General features: G+C 42.8%; 1 protein-coding gene across 8 annotated transcripts in view; it reads right to left on the reverse strand.

The window, feature by feature from the left end:
- Positions 1-19,552, reverse strand: part of TRIM2 (tripartite motif containing 2) — a 196,719-nt gene that overhangs the window by 118,315 nt on the left and 58,852 nt on the right. For 2 of the 8 annotated variants that reach the window (XM_017871095.1, XM_017871094.1), the window contains exon 2: positions 8,685-8,768. The exons of 4 other annotated variants lie outside the window; for them this stretch is intronic. In XM_017871095.1, coding sequence (XP_017726584.1) covers positions 8,685-8,768 — 84 coding nt within the window. Of the gene's footprint in view, positions 1-2,503; positions 3,459-8,684; positions 8,769-19,552 lie in introns of those variants that run through there. 2 more of the 8 variants (XM_017871104.1, XM_017871101.1) reach the window with 1 other exon arrangement.

Genomic DNA, 19,552 nt, shown 5'->3' on the forward strand with positions numbered 1-19,552 from the left:
CAAAAAAAAAAAAAAAAAAACAAAACAAAACAAAAAACAAAAGTATAAGAAATAATGTTGGTAACAAAGTATGATATTATGCCAGCCTTTGCCTCAAGCCTTTTAAGATAACATTCACAGAATAGCCTCTCAAACAGACATTCTAAGCAGGAAGTCTTTTCTCAAGAAACCAAAAAGAAAAACCATCACTGTTCCTGTCTTCATCATTAGTAGCAGCATCAAAAGCATTTGCCAGGTGCTGACCTGCCAGCACAAACTTTTAGTACCTGTACAAATCAAGCTAAAGCTGTCTTTGGGAATTTATCATCCAAGACGTATTTGATATAAACCAAGCAGTGTCATTTTTCATGGAGTGGTGAAAGAAGGAAGAAGTTCTGATAATATTATTGCACCAGGATTTCAGGGCTTTAAGACGTCATTTTCAAAGGTTCCTAGGGCCTTGCTATGTTACCCAGTTGGGTTATCATCATTGAATAGGCCAAATTCTTACCAATCAGCACTAGGAGAGGTAGTGAGTCACTGCTGCTCAGAAAAGACCAAATGAACAGATCATTCCTGACACACAAAGTAACTATCCAACCTCTTTCTAGAGTAGTCAATGGTCAGAAATTGAAAGGATAGAATTCAACCCAAGGACAGACCAAAGAAAAGGTCAGAGCATAAGATGTTACTTCTCATTGAGACTCTCTAACCCATTTATATTTAGTGTCTTATAACAACTTCCTTCCATCTGTATTTAAATTTGAAGTAGAAATCAGGAAGCTATGCAAGTCAGCATTAAAATGATGATGCAAGAAAAATATTCAAGATGTGGGTGTGATGCTTATCTTTGACAGATACAATGGAATTTCTAGTGGAGGATTTAATCGACATAGAATTTTCCAGGAAAATAAAGGCAGGAATTGGAAAAATGTTCTCAGGGAATACTGATAAGGGACAGTCACCTAAACAAACCTTGTCAGTGATGGTATCCTAGATTCCATGATCCAAAGTAGAGTTATGGTGGGTATCGAAATGGGATTATATAGGAAAGGGGAGAAAGAAAAGGGAGGCTGCCAGGAAAAGAATGAGTTAATAAGGGAAAATGGGATGTGGTATTCTGTACCTACCCCAGAACAGGCCAGATTACCTCACCTAGGAGACATTTCATTATTGTAGATGGCCCTGCCCAACTCAACCCTAAAGGAATCCATATTTACCCTAAGGGAGAAGGGAGGTGGAGTTTATTTTAATTGATCCTTCATTGTTATATGAACCTAAGTTGGAAAGGAAAGGAAATGCAATGTGTATCATAAAGAATTTATTCAAATACTTTCTATCTCTAGTTAAGGGTGAGGTAGTCAAAGCCTTCTGACTCACCCCTGCTCTTTTGTTTCTTGGAGCTGAAGGGCAGGTACCAGTTCTGCCAAAGATGAAATCAAGTGGAAATTTGAGAGGAAAGGTCACGTGGAGCTGGGAAGCAGTGGACCCAGCACAATACCTCCTCCCACCCCCTGGGAAAGGAACCCTCAATACAAGTTGTCAGGCAACAGCCCTTAACTACATTCTAAAAATACTGATGTAAAATTTAATCTCAATTTTTAGAAGATAACAATGAAAAAAGGCATAGATGTGCATACTGCCACAAAAACAACCCCTCACACCCTATGGGGCTAGCCTAGTCTTTGGATGGCTGGAATTCTAAGTGCTCTAAAATTAACTATTTAAAAGTCTTTGAATCTAAAGCTGTCTCTGTTCCATAAATTAAAAGCTAGTGATTTCGCGGGAAAGCGAAGGGGCCTGGTGTAAGGCATCAGTTTCTCCATGGGGTTGGATTACAGGTGGGAACGAACTTGGGGTTCACAGAATGCTTTGGATCTGACAGGCATTCAGTGAGACAACCGTCCTCCACACTCCCAGCTTTTTATCTACCTTGTCAGCGGCATGCAGCTTTCAATGCCGGGCCAAGTAGTTGGTGTATTTCCAGAATAAATACACCAACCAGAAAGAGCCCTGCAAACCCTCAAAAGTCACCATCTCCCTGCTCTAATAAGCCCGAACTGTAGTACAAGCTGGGGCAGAGGATAAAAAAGGAGGCTAAAGGAAGGAAAGTAGTTTTAGGAAAATGACCAAACATGTTTTTAAAGAAAAAGAGGAAGCCGATCTTTTCAAAATTACTACAGTCCTGCTTTCAGATTGCTCAGTATCTTTTTTTCTCAGTGCAAAATGACTTTGAAAGCTATCCTGCATGACGCGGGTGAGTGAGGACAGCAAAGGTCCGCGACTCCCGGGAGAGCTCCGCGGGCAGGGCCTGGGAGCCGCGCCGCGTCCAGGTTCTGCAGCTCAGCGGCCCTGCTGCTGACAGCTCCGCGCCGCGCCGATCCACTGCACCCGCTCCAGGCTGGCAGCCAGCTCCGCAGCGCCCGTCCAGAAACGGACTCTGGGCAGGTTTCCCGCACGCTCGGGCCACCGGACCTTGCCCGGGCGGGAGGGTTCCCAGGGCACAGCCCGAGCCACGACTTACTGCGAGACGGCGACTCGCTTCGCGGGGACAGCGCGCGCTCCGGAGGGGCCTGGGCCTCACCCCTCGGGCCTGGACCTCGCTGCGCCCCCAGCCAGGGCAGAGGTGCGCTCGCTCACAACATCAGGCGGCAGGCGGGCGGTCGACCCAGAACTTCGCACCCGCCCCTCTCCGCCTCCTCTTTCCTCCCCGGCAACCGCGCTTCTGCAGCCCTAGGCGATCTGAAGGTGAAACTGCTTTATCCAAGGCCGTTTTCTGAGCGAGCGGCTCAAGTAGTAAAAACAGACCAGAGGAGGAAAGTCGGCCTCCTGGCTGGACTCTGAAGGGCCTTCACCGGGTGTCCTAGGCTCCAAATGGCTCTCTGGTCGGTCATTTCCATTCTGTGCTCAGGCCCAGAGCAGTGAGACATCTGTTTTCCATCAACCGCGAGGCAGAGGCAAATCCTGGATTAGTTGTCGCCCAGCGCTCGCAGCATTCTCAGGCCCGGCACAACAGCTAATCCCCGCACAAAGAGCATGAAAACAAACACGCAAGTTGGTGCCCTGTTCCAGAAAGATTTCCCTGTGCGATGACTAAAGGCTCTTGCAGCCAGCCTCCAGGATGGGCCAATCGCAGCACGGGGGGCAGGAAAAGGGGGTTGGCTCGGTTTTCAGGTCTTCTGAAAACGCATCCTCCTCCCCAGTCCCGTAAACACAAATGCAAACACTGTCCTTTCAGGGGAAGTGAGTTCAGCTTGACGGAGCTGAGAGAGCTGAAATGGGCCAGCGTCCATCATGACAGTTCATTATAAGCAAGCATAGCTCCTGAATGTGAGCGAAGAAAAAAATCTCCGTTTCCTTCAAGTGAATTCTAACAAATGAGCCAAGTATGATACAATCAGTCCTGAAAATGATGAGCCATGACTGTCTGCGTAAAAGAAGTTGGAGTAGGGATCCTTCCTTTCCTCTTCCTTCCTTCCTTCTTTCCTTCCTTCCTCCCTCCCTCCCTCTTTCCTTCCTTCCTTCCTCGCTCTTTCCTTCCTTTTCTCCCTTCCTTCCTTCCTCCTTCGCTCCCTTCTGCCTTCCTTCCTTCCTCCTTCCCTTCCTCCCTCCCTTCCTTCCTTCCTTGCTCTTTCCTTCCTTCCTTCCTTGTTCTTTCCTTCCTTCTTTTCTCCCTCCCTCCCTTCCTCGCTCTTTCCTTCCTTTTCTTCCTTCCTTCCTCGCTCCCTCCCTCCTTCCTTCCTTCTTCTTTCTTTTCCTTCCTCCCTTCCTTCATCAGTCGCAAGGCTGAGAATAGAAAGCTGGAAAAAGCATGAGTCTACTTTCAAGGGTCTTATCTTCTTTGTGGGGCAGGGGGAAGGTGGGGAGGGACGACCTACAATTTCAAAACACTATAAAATGATAGAAATGTATGGCCAGAGAGTTACAGGAACATAGAAGCAGGAAATGAAGAAAAGTCTCCCAGAGGAGGCTGCATTTGTTTGGTTTTTTTGTTTGTTTGTTTTGAGACAGGGTCTCGCTCTGTTGCCCAGACTGGAGTGCAGTGGCACGAACATGGCTCAATGCAGCCTTGATTTCCTGGGTTCAAGCGATCTTCACCCTCAGCCTCCTGAGTAATTGGGATTATAGGCACACCACCACGCTTGGACATTTCATATAAATGAAATCATATAATATGTGTGGGCTTTTGTGTCTGGCTTCTTTCACTCAGCAAAGTTTTTTAAGTTTACTCAGGTATCCACGTAGCATGTGTCAGTATTTCATGACTTTTTATTGCCAAAGAATGCTATATTACATAAATACACTACATTTTGCTTATCTGTTCAACATTTGATAGACATTTGGATTGTTTCCACTTGTGGCTAGTATAAATAATGCTGCTATGAACATTTGAATGCAAGTTTTTGAGTGGACATATATTTTCATTTCTCTTGGGTATTTACCTAGGAGTGAAAATGCTGGGTCATACACTAATTCTATGTTTAACGTTTTGAAGAACTGCCAGACTGTTTTCCAAAGCAGTTACACCATTTTACACTACCACAAGTAATGTATGAGGGTTTCAATTTCTTGGTGGGTGTGAAGTGGTATTTCATTGTGGTTTTGCTTTCCATTTCCCTAATGACAAATAATGTTAAGCATCTTTTCATGTGCTTGTTGACCATTTGGGTATCTTCTTCGTAGAAATGCCTATTGAAATTTTTGCCCATTTTTAAAAATTTATTGGGGTTAAACAAAATTTACTATGTTATTATATCAAAATGTATATATACTGTGAACAGTACATTTACATTGTTGTACAACCAACACTATTTGCCCATTTTAAATTGTCCTTTTAAACTTGTCTTTTATTGTTGAATTCTCACATTCTGGATGTGAGTTCTTTATGTGATGTATGCTTTGAAAATATTTGTTCTTATTCTATGGGCTGTCCTTTCACTTTCTTGATGGTGTCCTAATAACCTTTAATCAATTCCTTTTACTTTCAGACTAACTAGAGTAATGTCTGTTGTCAGAAGCTAAGAACACTCACAGATGCACTGTGTTCTGTTAAATGCCATCCTTTCCTATAACAACCTGTCTCTCATTATATCTTCTATCCAATATTGCCTTAGAACTTTGATTTTTATTTTTTCCTAAAGCTTTTCTCATTCTATCTGAATCCCGCCTACGTCTTATATTTACTGGGCACAAACTCAAAGCATCAGCAGTCACCACTAACACAATTATGAGCAGTTACCAGTGGCCTTCCTCTTTATTTCCCACTTCCACCCAATTCTGGCCCAGAACCCTGCAGTCAAGGGCAATGACCTCCCCATCTCTTGACTCCTTTTACACTGTTCCTCCCTTTCCTCAATTACATTGCCATAGCCACATGGGATCTTATGAGATCAACGTCCTGTTTAATCTTTGGATAATCCTTAGTGCCCAGGATAAGGCGTTGCAAAATCCTGGAAAACAATAAATTGTGTATTAAATGGAAATAAATCTTGTGCTCTATTTCCTTCATTTTATTTTATTTTACTCATTTTATTTATTTTTATTTTTTCCAGACAGGGTCTGGCTCTGTCACCGAAGCTAGAATGCCGTGGCACGACCTCGGCTTACTGCAACCTCTGCCTCCCAAGCTCAAGCCATCCTCCCACCTCAGCCTGCCAAGTAGCTTGGACCAGAGCTTGTGCCACCACACCTGACTAATTTTTGTATTTTTCAGGGAGACAGGGTCTTACTTTGTTTCCCAGGCTGGTGTTGAACTCCTGAGCTCGAGTGATCCACCCACCTCGGCCTCCCAAAGTGTTGAGTTACAGGTGTAAGCTACCATTCTAGGCCCATTTTTTAAATTCTAAAATAGTATTTATGCAGTCTTTGATTTTAAACTTTTCTCTCAATGACCACATGTGGAAGATGAGGGCCTGAAACTGGGTTTCAGGGCAAATCTATGGTGTTCAATTTAGGAATGAAAGCATGGAATTCTTTTGAGAAATAATTTTTAGAAGTTTGTAAGATGGAGAAAGAAGGTAGGGCTTCACAGATAAAGTTCTCAGGACCCATAAAGGCACTAAATAGTATTATTTGGGGCATCAGAAGTCTACTATTTGGGGCATCAGAAGTTGCAACACTAGAACGAATTCATTTCCTGGTAGATTTTTTTCTGGTGGATGGGGCTTTATGACTGCCACTCCTCAACAGTTGGGTCTGTTTCTTGCATGGCACTCTGAAACTTTGGATTCCAGGCTAGCTGAAATGCACCTGTTTGGAAATAGCTGGAAAGAGCTGGTTTCATTCTGTCATAAGATCAACCAATGTTTACTGAGCACACACCTTATGTAAAACACTGCCCTGGGCACACAGAGACATGAGATTCGTTTCCTATAGTAAGGAGTAAGGAGTTGGATGACTAATGGGTGCTATGTTTAAGATAAACACAATGAACTATAATCCAAAACTGAATGGGGGGTCAGGACAAGGACAATCTCCTCTAATCCAAAGCAAAGCAGGGTGTCTTACTCTCCATAATAGAGGCATAAAAAACTGTTTCGAGAATTCAGGGAAGAAAAAATCATTTTTTTTTTTTTTCTCTTTGAGTAATAGAAAAGGCTTCATGGAGAAGGTAGGGAAGGAGAACTAGGCTTTTGCCTAAAAATTTAGGATTTCTACACCACAATCCTTATTCTTCAGTAACTCCCTTACTAGTTGGGAAGAAAGTCATACATACAAGTGGCTACAACTCAAGACGATATATGAAAAGACTCATTTGGAAGGGTCACAGAAAAATGAGAGAGCACTTCCTAAAGTCCAGGAAATACTATATGGAAAGGGTAGACTTGTAGACTTGACATGAGCCCTAAAAGATGGAAAGGATTTATTAAAATGCATGTGTTTGTTAAAAGGCAATTAAATATTCTAGAAAATTTGGAAAACCCATAAAAGTATAAAGAATAAAATAGGTTGGGCAAAGTGGCTCACACCTGAATCCCAGCACTTTGGGAGACCAAGGTGGGAGGGTCACTTGAGCTCAAGAATTGGAGGCCACCCTGGTCAACGTAGAGAGACCCCGTCTCTACAAAAAGAATAAAATAATTAGCTGAGTGTGGTGGTACATGGCTGTAGTCCCTGCTACTCAGGAGGCTGAGGTGGGTAGATTGCTTGAGCCTAGGAGCAAAAGGCTGCAGTGAGCTTTGACTGCACCACTGCACTCCAGCCTAGGTGACAGAGCAAGACATAAAATAGAAATCATTTACAGATCCACTGCCTACAGATAAATCCATTGCCAGACATACGATATGCTTAATAAATATTTGCAATTGAATAAGTGAATAAATTACATTACCATTTATAGTCTCAATTTTTTCTTGTGCACAACTGCTTTCTACAAAGTTTGTACCAATTTACATTCTCATTAGCAATGCATGAAATTAAGATGCACATATTCACCAGCAGTGTTATTTTTAAAGATTTGTGAACTTGATAGAGAGAAAATAATAACTTCCTTCTGAAATTTAGATTTATGGGATCATTAGTGATGTTGAACTTTTTACATATCATTAATCATTACTATTTCCTTTAAATTGCCTATTCATGATCTTTGTACATTTTTCTTTGGAGAACTTGGAGAAAATCTGAAATTTTCTCAATCTTGATTCCCCTGTGGCTATGACTATGTGAGCATCCTGTCATGGTAAGTGTGATTTACTTTCTAAAAACACATTCTTATTCTTATTCTCTGTCTCTCCCTGCTCTCCAACATAGCCCCTAAACATATCTAACTGCTTCATCTGGTGATCGAAGAAATCATTATTTGTTGCAACACTGGAAGGACATCTTGGTGGTATGAGAATTACTGAGAGGCAGCATGTTCAGATTGTCAAGCATCACTGAGTCACCATGACTCTCTTTTTTAAGTGCTGGTTTTAGAACTTAACTTTCTCCTATGCTGTAAAATTAAACTTCACAGCAGTTCTTGCACTGACTCCCTCAGTTTCAACTGACCTGTACTTTATTGCCTTTGAAGTGTCTGTTCCTGCTGAGTATGGGGTGGCCTTTTCTTCATCTTCCCCCGTCCAAATCTTGCCCATTCCTGATGAAGTTCAACTGGTACCCATGGATGAGAATGACCTCTTGCTCTGAATCCCGTATACTTTGTATTTCAGTGACAGCACTTCCAGCCTCCTGGGTACTTGGGTTATCTGTACCTGCACCTCATCTCCTTATTACCCTGTATACTCCTTGGGGAGTTTATGTCTCCTTTATGTCTAGGGTCCCATAATTCAATTAGCATAAACTCCAAAACGTTTTATAAATTAAAAAATAAAATCATGTCATTTAACAGAAACATGAGCAGAAAAAAAGAGAGAGCCACTTTGAAAAGAAAAAGCAAAGCTTAATTTTCAGTTGTATTGACTGTGCTCACAGCAAGATGCTGGGGAGAAATGAAAGAAAGTTCATCTAAACAAAGTTCATCTCAATCAAAGAACTCACAGAATCTCATTGCTATGGCCTGAATGTGGGCCCCCAACTTCATATGTTGAAACTTAACTACCAATGTGATAGTAGTGGGGACCAATGTGAAGAGGTGGGGACTTTAGGAAGTGCTTAGTTCATGATGCTCCACTTTCATGAATGGATTAATGCCTTTAGAAAAGGACTTGAGGGAACTAGCAAATCCTTTTGTCCTTCCATCCCCTTGGCAATGTAAAGACACTCACAGCACCACCTTTGAATCGGAGAGCAGCCCTCAGCAGACACCAAACCTCCTGGCGCTTTGATCTTGAACTTCCCAGCCTCCAGAACTGAAAAATAAATTTCTATTGTCTGTAAATTAGCCAGCCTCAGGTATTTTGTTATAGTAGCACAAATGGACTTGGACACTCATCTTGTGAACTTCTGGGGGTAGAAACTAAGGGAAGAATTGAGAAACATGCCTCCTTTTGTCTTATCAAAAGAATGTACAAGCTGCCCTCTTATTCTGCAGCCCTTTAAACCCTCTGCAGGAGAGGAATGGAATCTCATGAAAGTTGCAACCGGAGTCCAGAGACTAAGACAGTGAACTGGGACAAACAATTAATTTTAGACTGAACATAGAGTCAGCCCAGGAAACTAAGTACTAAAATAATATTTAAAAATAGCTGGTAAATTGACAAGGAAATTGCTACTGGCTTCCATTAGAGTAAGAGCATACTTTCTTGTAATGTTTTCTTGAAATGATGATACATTGATCTTCTTGGACTAATCCATTCGCATAGAAAGATGTTCCTTAGTCTCCAGGGATGCTTACTCAATAGAGGCTTCAGGTCACATTACAGAACCATACACTGCTTCAAACCAAATATTAAGAAAGAGCACATGAGAAAGCCAAGACAGAAAGAGAACAACTCTCTTTGGAGTCTTGGTGATTTTTCTCAGTTGCTTGCCAAAATCCCACTCATCATAAATCTGCTTATTTTAATATGTGTCAGGCTTTTGAAGTTTCCAGCTGAAAACCTCACTTGCATCAAGCAACAACAAAAAATATAAAACAGGCAAAAAAGTTTTTTGAACTGTATTGCTTGAGACTATTGTGACTGAATGTCTGTTTAATTCCCAAATTAGAGATGAAAAAACAAACAAATAAAAGGAACCATGAAAGGGTTTCTTTTGAAATCTTTTATCCAACATGTGAAAAAAATATGATAATTGATTTACTTTCTTTTCTTTATACTAATCATAGATTTCAATGTCTGTCTTTAATTTCCAAAAGGCTATATTCCATATGGAGGGGTTTTATTTAAGAAACCTTTTTTCTTGCAAACCCCATATGTTGACATTTTAATAAATATAATTTTAAAACAGAGAAGTTTTTTTTTTTGAGACGGAGTCTCGCTCTGTCACCCAGGCTGGAGTGCAGTGGCCGGATCTCAGCTCACTGCAAGCTCCGCCTCCCGGTTTCACGCCATTCTCCTGCCTCAGCCTCCCGAGTAGCTGGGACTACAGGCGCCGCCACCTCGCCCGGCTAGTTTTTTGTATTTTAGTAGAGACGGGGTTTCACCGTGTTAGCCAGGATGGTCTCGATCTCCTGACCTCGTGATCCGCCCGTCTCGGCCTCCCAAAGTGCTGGGATTACAGGCTTGAGCCACCGCGCCCGGCCAAACAGAGAAGTTTTAAACAAATCCTAAGGCAACGGCTCAATGAAATATCACAAAGGGATCGTAACAGGGTAAAACACCATCCAGAACAAGAACTGGGACGTTTCCAACACTCCAGATGCTCCCCTCCCTAATGTAGTTTCGAGCTTGATATTTTTTATAGAAATATTATAAATGGCAACAAGTGCTCAGATCAGCCCACAAAAACCAGAAAATGTACTTGGACTCTAGCAAAATGGCACCACATCAACATTTCCATGGGGAAATGCATTTTCAGCTCCAAACAGTGATCCTGGGGGCATGCCCCAGACTCATGATCCTTGAATCCCAAGGGTTCCCAATGTAGGGATTCTTGGTGGGTGGGCCTATGTGGAGGAGAGAAGGAGCTATGTCTGAATCTCAGTAATCAGTTCCCAGTCTACATCAGCTTCAGGGTCTAAACAAGAGAAAGTGGCACTTTAGCCAGGCATATGCCAAGTATATTGACTTAGGAAAAAGATGCCAGTTAGGGGTTCTAGTGAGGCACTGAAGTGTATGTTCGAGTTAGTGTGATTTGCAAGTTGCATCTGCCTGTATAATAGACATTCAAGAGAACTAAGAGAGGTACATTTAGGTAACCAGTGTGGGTGAAGAATGCTAAGTGAGGCTAGTATATAATTGTTACTTCTGTTGCAATGACTGATCGTTGTAGATTTTCTCTTTAACATCTGATTCCAATTAAAAGCAAGCATTCTAATGTTAATAGCTTAACACTGAAAAAAGATCTTATTACAGCTATTTTATTGTGTGTTCCAGTAGTTTCCAAAATTCCCAGAAAACAAAAATCACCTAGTATGCTTGTCAAAACACAGATTTAATGCTCCAACCCAGACCTCCTAAATCAGAACTTACCTAGGGGAGGCCTGATTATTTATGATGATCTAGCTAACAACATCTCTTGGTATTTCTTATCTTCAGGAAAGTACAAGAAATACTAGCTTGGTCTAAGAAATATGAGAGAGGCACGTGTTCAGTTAAAAATGCAATATAAACCTTAATTGCTGTTGTCGTTATTCATAACGATGCAAATGATGTGGAACACTGAGAGGCTGCTTTGGACAAAAGTTTTTCTTAAACAGTTCTGGTTCCGAATTTTCTTTATTGTTTCTTTTGTTCCAAGATCCTGAGTTACAAATGGCAATTTTACAGATACCTGATGCTGCCTTCAGCATACTAGATAGTTCCTCTTAAACAAAACTTATTTTTTAAAATGGACAGAACAGAGTTTGACCCTCTTAATCTCTTAAATCCAAGCTCTCCTCAACATTCTGCCAGATCTCGGAGGCTATGCCGGTCAGGTTTTACTGCCCAGGGACTTAGAGGGGCATCTCCATTTATCAGTGACTTTTCAAACTTTTAGAGTCCTTGATCAATTACACAGTGCTCATGGAAATGCAAATGAGCATGATCAACCAGTGTTATTGAAAAGCACTTTTGTAAGATGTATCAAAAACCTTTAAAATGATTATATCTTATGCTCTAGTAATTTCACTTTAAAAATCTTTCCTGAGGCACTATCAGAGGTGTGGTCACAGATATTGTCCAGACACTATCATAAGAGTACCAGCTCTGGGTTTCAGTGCCAGCCCTTCCACTTTTCTTTTTTTCTTTTTTCCTCACCATGTCTTATGGTGCTAAGCTGCCACTTTCTAACTGTGCAATCTGGAACAAAGTATGTAGCCAACTGCCCTGTGCCTCCTTTCCGTCTTCCGTTAAATGGTAATAATAGTAGGATTGGCCAGGCATGGTGGTTCATGCCTGTAATCCCAGAACTTTGGAAGGCCGAGGCGGGTGGATCACCTGAGGTCAGGAGTTTGAGACCAACCTGGCTAACATGGTGAAACCAGTCTCTACCAAAAATACAAAAATCAGCCAGGCGTGGTGGCACGTGCCTGTGATCCCAGCTACTTGGGAGGCTGAGGCAGGAGAATTGCTTGAACCTGGGAGACAGAGGTTGCAGTGAGCTGAAATCGTGCCACTGCACTCCAGCCTGGGCGCACAGTGAGACTCTGTCTCAATAAATAAATAAATAAACAAATAAATAAAAATAATAGTAGGATTGCTACAAAGATTAAATTAGTTAAGATGCATCAAGAACTTGAAACAGAGCCCATCACATCATTAGCAATTCAACGAATGTTAACTATTATTATCAGTTATTATTGCAAAACATTCATTATTTATGACAGAAAAAAATTGAAACAAGTTAAATGAACAGAAATAGAAGCATGAAGAAGCATGAAGACATATTTTTTGCACATTCATACAAAAGAATATAATGTACCCTGGAGGCATCACATAATGGTTAAAAACACAGGCTCTGGAAACTGAATGCTGGCGCTTGCCCCTGACCAACTGTGCAGCTTGGGACAATTTTCTCAACAATCTGAGCCTCGGTTTCCTCATCTGAAAATGGTGAAGAACAATAATAGTGGGCTGACTGACTCATACACATAAAGCACTTCGAACAGTTCCTGGCACACAGTCATTGCTTCATCTGTTAGTCTCTCCACTTACAGTTAAGCTGGTAGCCTGGCAGACTGGTGATATCTCATGCACACAAAGCTTCCCAGGCAGTGGCTGTGAAAGTACACGCCCTGGTAGGAGATGAACTGAACACAGCCTAAATTCCCTTTGTATGAATAGACAAAATGACTGATGCAAGCCCAGGCCTGGAGGCTACGTGCACAACCACCATGCGAAGGAACTAGAAAGAGTTGTTTCACTGGCAGTACCAGAACAGACTGCTTTGATTAAAAGAAAAAAGAAAAGGGAATAAAGAAGACAAGCCCCCAAACAAAACCACCCACCAAAGCCACAGACAAGACTTGGCAAGAGAAAGGAGCTGAAAAGGCTTTCCTAAATCTCCAGCCTGCATCCACCTCTTTTCTTTTCTTTCTTTCTTTTTTTTTTTCCTAGAGACAGAGTCTTGCTTGGTTGCCCAGGCTGGAGTGCAGTGGTGCGATCACAGCTCACTGCCTCAAACCCCCAGGCGCAAGCAATTCTCTCTCCTCTGCCTCCTGAATAGCTGGGACCACAGGCATGCACCACCACAAGTGCAGTTTTCTAACATGGAAATACTGCATAATGGTGAAGTCTGGGCCTTTAGTATACTCATCATCTGAGTAATGTACATTATACCCAATAGGCAATATTTTATCCTTTATCCTCTTCTATCTTCCCACCTTTTGGAGCCTCCAATGCCTATTATTCCACTCTCTATGTCCACATATACCCATTGTGTATCTCCCACTTATAACTGAGAACATGCAGTTTTTGGCTGTTTCTAACTCATTTCACTTAGGATAATGGCCTCCAAGTTCATCCATGTTGCTACCAAAGGCATGATTTCATTCTTTTTACGGCTGAGTAGTATTCCATGGTGTATATGTATTACACTTTAATCATCATCTGTTGACAGATACTTAGCTTGATGACTTTGCTAAAGGATAGCTTTATTTCTCATAAAGGTTGAAGCCTGCAAAGAGGCCATTCTGACAGGCCGGGAAGTGTAGCCTACTGCCAGAAGCTAGAAGCAGGCACTTCCTCCTCACTCACTTTGAGTTTTTGAAAGACTAAGGGAAAGAGAATAGAGAAGGGATATTTCCATCTCTTGGGGGAAAAGATGTGCAATAACAAACCATCTTGGGAGACAGCCTTCTCACAGATTTAGAAAAGTATATTTAAATTTGGTGAACTTTTTCAAGTATTAAAGTTTGAGTTACAAGCACAAGAGAGGAGAAAACAAATCCAACTAGAATTCAAATGGTCATATAAGAATTTGTAGGCTGGGTGTGGTGGTTCATGCCTGTAATCCAGCACTTTGGGGGGGCCCAGGTGGGCAGATTATTTGGGCCCAGGAGTTCAGAGACCAGCCTAGGCAATGTGGTAAAATCCCATATATACAAAAAAATAATAATAATAAATAACCAGGCATGGTGGTGCATGCCTGTAGTCTCAGGTACTTGGGAGGCTGAGGAGGGAGAATCACCTGTCTGGGAGGTGAAGGCTGCAGTGAGCCATGATTGCACCACTGCACTCCAGCCTGGGCAACAGTGTGCAACCCTGTCTCAAAAAATAAAAAATAAAAAAAGAAAGAAAGAAAGAAAGAAAGAAAGAAAGAAAAAAGCAAACAGGCAAGCAAAAACAAACAAACAAATGAACGAGGATACCTTGCTCCTAAAGGTTGGATGTGGTTTCTCTTATCAAGGAGCAGGTTTACAACCAGGCTTAGAAGCCTGGAAGGTATTGAGATGTTTCTCTGACCCAGTAACCCCAATTCCTAGAAAGGACAGGTATCAGCAGTCACTACTCTCTTCTTCTACCCAGCACTGTCCAGAGTTGACCTTAGGTTACTTCACCATCAGCAACTCCTCCTTCCCCAAGGACCCTGCCCCCAAAACCACACCTGGAAGCTTGAGACACCACCAGGTCTGTGTGCAGATGGCCGCTATGGATTCCTGGTGAGCATGGCTTGTGAAAAAAAAAGGCAGCCTCATATTGGAAGCCTGTGTTTCCTGAATGCCTCTGGACAGTGATAAGGAGGGGTGGGCAGGCTGCCATTGCCCCATCCCCTGTCTCCTCCCAGCCCTCCGGTGACAGCTCAGACAATGGTGCCCCTGGGTTTACTGCATGTGTTGAGTGTGGGAAGGAGATGCTTTTTTCAGGTCTCGTAACTATCTTTCCTTGTCACAGTTCCAACACGACTTCTGGGGCTTCTAGGGTCACTGCTGCCTTACAGTGGTCTTTTCATTTTCTTTTTGTAATGACCAGCATTAATTAATATTTATGGTGTGCCTCCAGTATGTCCAGAACACACAGAGTATCCAGGAAACACAAGAGCTAGCCTCACTGAAGCTGTATGTAAAGGGGCCACATTTCTAAGAAATCACTGATTGCTGCTGTTTCGTTAAAAATGCTCTCAAGAAAATAGAATCATCCAGTGAAGAACACAAACCAAGAATCCAATATTTTGAGACCTCTAGTTCTTGCCTTTTGGTCCCCAGTGGAATAACCTGCCTGTCAGTGAGCTATTAAAAGGATTTGGCTCCATTTGGCATTCCTGGAAACGCAATTGTTGCCCCGTTGCCTGTGAAACATTTGGGGACCCATGAAAAAGATGGCCTTGCAGATTTCACAGGACTTTTGCTGCAGAAAGAGACTCCTCAGCAACATTTTGCTTGATGTCTCTATATTTAAAATTAACTCACCCAGGCTAGGCACGGTGGCTCACGCCTGAAATCCTATTACTTTGGGAGGTCAAGGCAGGCAGATCACCCGAGGTCAGGAGTTGAGACCAGCCTGGCCAACGTGGCAAAACCCCATCTCTACTGAAAATACAAAAATTAGCTGAGCGTGGTGAGGGGTGTCTGTAATCCCAGCTACTTGGGAGGCTGAGGCAGTAGAATCGTTTGAACCCGGAAGGTGGAGGTTGCAGTGAGCTGAGATCCCGCCACTGCACTCCAGCCTGGGCGACAGAGTGAGACTCCATCTCAAAAAAAAAAAAAGAAAAGAAAATTAAATCACCCAATGTGGCAACTAGGAATATCTTGGAAAACCATGTGGATTTGAAAGTATCTTGAGAAGCACAAATGCTCTTTATGGTGCATGATTCTGTCAGGTTACAGCTTCAAAGTTCAGTTGAAACTCTATTTTACGCTCCTGCAAAGAGTGAGAGAAGCCATATGGAGGAAAATGACCCAGTGAGAACCCCACCCTTGGAAGGTCTCTGGTGGGATATATTTTAGCTACTTACCATATCAAAGAACACACGTAGAAAAGTGCCAGACCAGGTTTAGAGTGAGGCTTTGAGGGCACTACAGATTTAAATGTCTTCCTCCCACACACTCTTTAGGGAATAGATCTCATTTTTCAAGTTAGTAACGTTTGTGAAGTCAGAGACTGACCCTTTGTCTCCCGTGGTTTCTACAGTCAATAGTTTGAGGAATTTCACTAAAGTTCTGTTTGCATAACAGTTGCAAAATGTGAAATGTACTGACTGTTCCCTCAGTTCCAATTTGTTAAGTATGGTACTTGAAGGCACAGGTGGACAGTGGGCAAATACACCCGGTAGTTAAAGACCTACATATCAGGAAATGCTCCCTTGAAAAGCTGAGCAGAAATGGAGGTGTGATATGGGATCTTGTTCCCAGGAGGTGCCCTTGAGGTGAGACCGTGCATATCTAAACAACTTCCATTCCAGTTGAGTTTTCTGATTCACCTTCCACCTTTTATGGGGGTAGGTCCCTTGAACATATCAGTGTGATAAAGCAGCATGCTGATAAGTGTGGGAGGTGGTGTGAGTGTCCCTTGTTTGAAAATTTAAGTAGATATAAAAATTCTCAAATGCAAGGGATTATGAATGTAAACCACATTGGTGTTCCATTACTCTAGTTAGGGAGGCTTTGGGTGCACAAAGGTTACCAGACTCCCTGCTCCTTACATGCCTTCAGGGGCCTGTTGACCATTTTTCCTGATTCCATTGTGTTAGATCTTAGGCTGCTGGACCTCAGTTTTCCCAGGGTTTTTCACTAAATGGGCCTGGTGAAGAAATAACTCCAGTCTTGTCAAATCTTAGGAAGAAGGAATTGATGCTAGATCTTCTAAACGAACACATTTCTTCATGTGTGTGTATATGGTTCTCAGTCCCTACCCACTGCTCCAGATGTGCTCCCAGCTCCAGACCTTGCCTTGCAGGCTCACACTTCTGTAATGTATGGTAATTGTAAATGTTCTCTGCTTGGAATCCTCTGGAGCATCATCTAGAAATTTCCATCAGGATGGATGCAGTGTTCCATCTGGGAGGGAAAAGGAACGACCCATGCCAAGCACTACGGAGGGCAGTCTACGTGTTCTAGCTTTCCATTCTCATCATAGCCCGATAAGGCAGACAATATCATTCCCATTTTCAGGTGACGAAAACAAGAACTGGAGAGGGTGAGTGACTTGCCCAAGGTCACTAGCAGTCAACCAGTAGACCTGGGACTCGAGTTCAGCTCTGTTTGACCTATGTTCTGGTCTTGACACATCTATGGGATATTATATTTTTCATACAATTTACTATGAAAATTTTAGATAAACACAAATTTCAGATAAATGAGTTTCAGAGTTGTTATTTATTAAATAATAAAACGTATTATAATTTAGATAAAGAAATTTATCTAAAATTGTGTAATTTCTTTGTGTAAGAAATTACACAAATTTCTTCTTGTGTCAAGTAACCAACTTGAATGTATCATTATCTCCTGTGAAAATAAAAAGTGTACTTTTCTTTTGAGACGAGGTCTTGCCCAGGCTGGAGTGCACTGGCACAATCATAGCTCACTGCAGCTTCTACCTCCCAGGCTCGAGTGATCCTACTGCCTCAGCCTGCTGAGTAGCTGAGACCACAGGTGTGTACCACCGTGCCCAGCTAATTTTTTATTTATAGTTTTTAGAGACAAGGTCTTACTATGTTGCCCAGGCTGGTCTTGAACTTTTGGCCTCAAGTGATCCTTCCACCTTGGCCTCCCAAAGTGCTGGCATTATACGTGTGCACCACTGCACCTGGCCAGAAGTGAACTTTTCAAACCACACACAAGACCCATCTATTATTCCTGGATGAGCCTTCAACATGGATAAGCATGATCAATCAGCAAGGAGCTCAAGGGGGATTTCAAACCATGTTTAACTTATGGCTCATGAGTTCCTCTGGGGGAGATTTCCGTCAGATCGAAAGTCATAGATAGAAGCTAGAATGGACTTTGAAGATCATGCCTCAGGACAGAGAGAAAACCTTTTCCAGAGCCACCTGCTGGCCAGTCCTGGATGGAGACCAGAACGCTGATGTCCAGCCTGCCCTTCTTTCCACTGCATTGCATTCTCTTAGCATTTCCTTTCTCCAACGTCACCAGTAAATCAGAGAGACATTTGGTAAACGTAGACGGTATTTAGGACTGTCGTTGGATGCTGTCAGCAGTCATGATAAAATAATTAATATTCACTGAGTATTTGCTGTGCACTGAGTGCTATATAAGGCACTTTGATGTATGACCACATTTAAACCTCACAGTCAAACAGTGAAATGGATTGTCATCCCCATTATTTGGCTGAAGGAATTCAGACTTAGGGAGATTCGGTAACTTGCCCAATAACATGCAAGTAAAACAACGAAAGTGAGGTTCGACTCCAGGTTTGTCTGAATCAAAGCTCTTGCTCTTAACTCCTTGTTTTTAAACCCGTGTTCTTTGGTTTCTGTCTGTGTGTGTCGTCTGTCCCCCGTTGTCAGTCCCCCATCGGCCACTGCACCACATAGGCCTACCAGTGTGGCTGGCCTTTCCTGGGATTTAGCGAATTTTACAGATAAGGAACCTGGGGCACAGGAGGTTAGGTAACTTGCACAGAGTTACACAGTGAGTAAGTGACCTGAAGTGTGAATCATGAGGAAGATGTGATATTGTGATTTATAATAAGAAATATATATTTGGCCTTGTCTCTGCTTCCTGGCACATAGTTCTTAAAACCCTTGCAATTGGCTGGGCATGGGGGCATGTACCTGCAATCCCAGCACTTTGGTAGGCTGAGGCAGGAGGATGGGGAGGATCACTTGAGCCCAAGGGGTGGAGGCTGCAGTGAGCCGTGAGTGATCGTGCCACTGCACTCCAGCCTGGGTGACAGAGCAAGACCCTGTCTTAAAATTTAAAAGAAAGACAGAAAGAAAACCCTTGGAACGTACAAAGTGATAAAGAGTCTTTTTGTATGCTAATGAGATGATTGACGACTGAGGGCTCCCGGATTGCCTCTGGAGGGGGCTGGTTGCCAGGGGAACCAAGCATGTGATTAGAGAGTTGGAACTTTCAGCCCCTTTCTCCCTACTCTACCCATACACACCCCCTGACCCTGTTTCCAGGGAGCAAAGAGGGGCAGGAGGTTGACTCAATCACTGATGGCCAATGGTTTCATCAATCATGCCTTTGTAATGAGGCCTCCATAAAAACCCAAAGGAACGGGTCTGGAGGGCTTCTGGATAGCTGAACACGTGGAGACGCTGGGAGAGTGGTGCTCAGAGAGGGCATGGAAGCTCCAAGACCCTCCCTAGCCATCTCTTCACCTGGCTGTATGTATTCATTTGTCTGTATCCTTTGTAATACTCTATAATAAACCGGTAAATGGAATCAAGTGTTTCCCCGAGTTCCGTGAGTCATGCTAACAGAAGACTGACCCCAAGAAGTCAATCTCTGACTTACAGCACAAAGTTAGAAAAAGTTACACAGCTTGTAATCTAGGAAGGATGGTAAGAACTTCTCATGGATAGCCTGCTGGTCAGAAGCACAGGTGACAACCTTCAGCTTGCAACTGGCCTCTGAGGTCGAGGCAGCCAGGTAGGGCTGAGACCTTAAACGTCGGGGCCTGCACTCACTGCAGTTAGTGTCAGA

Source organism: Rhinopithecus bieti, unplaced genomic scaffold (assembly GCF_001698545.2).
Source record: "Rhinopithecus bieti isolate Rb0 unplaced genomic scaffold, ASM169854v2 scaffold_3878, whole genome shotgun sequence".
Taxonomy (NCBI): Eukaryota; Metazoa; Chordata; class Mammalia; order Primates; family Cercopithecidae; genus Rhinopithecus; species Rhinopithecus bieti.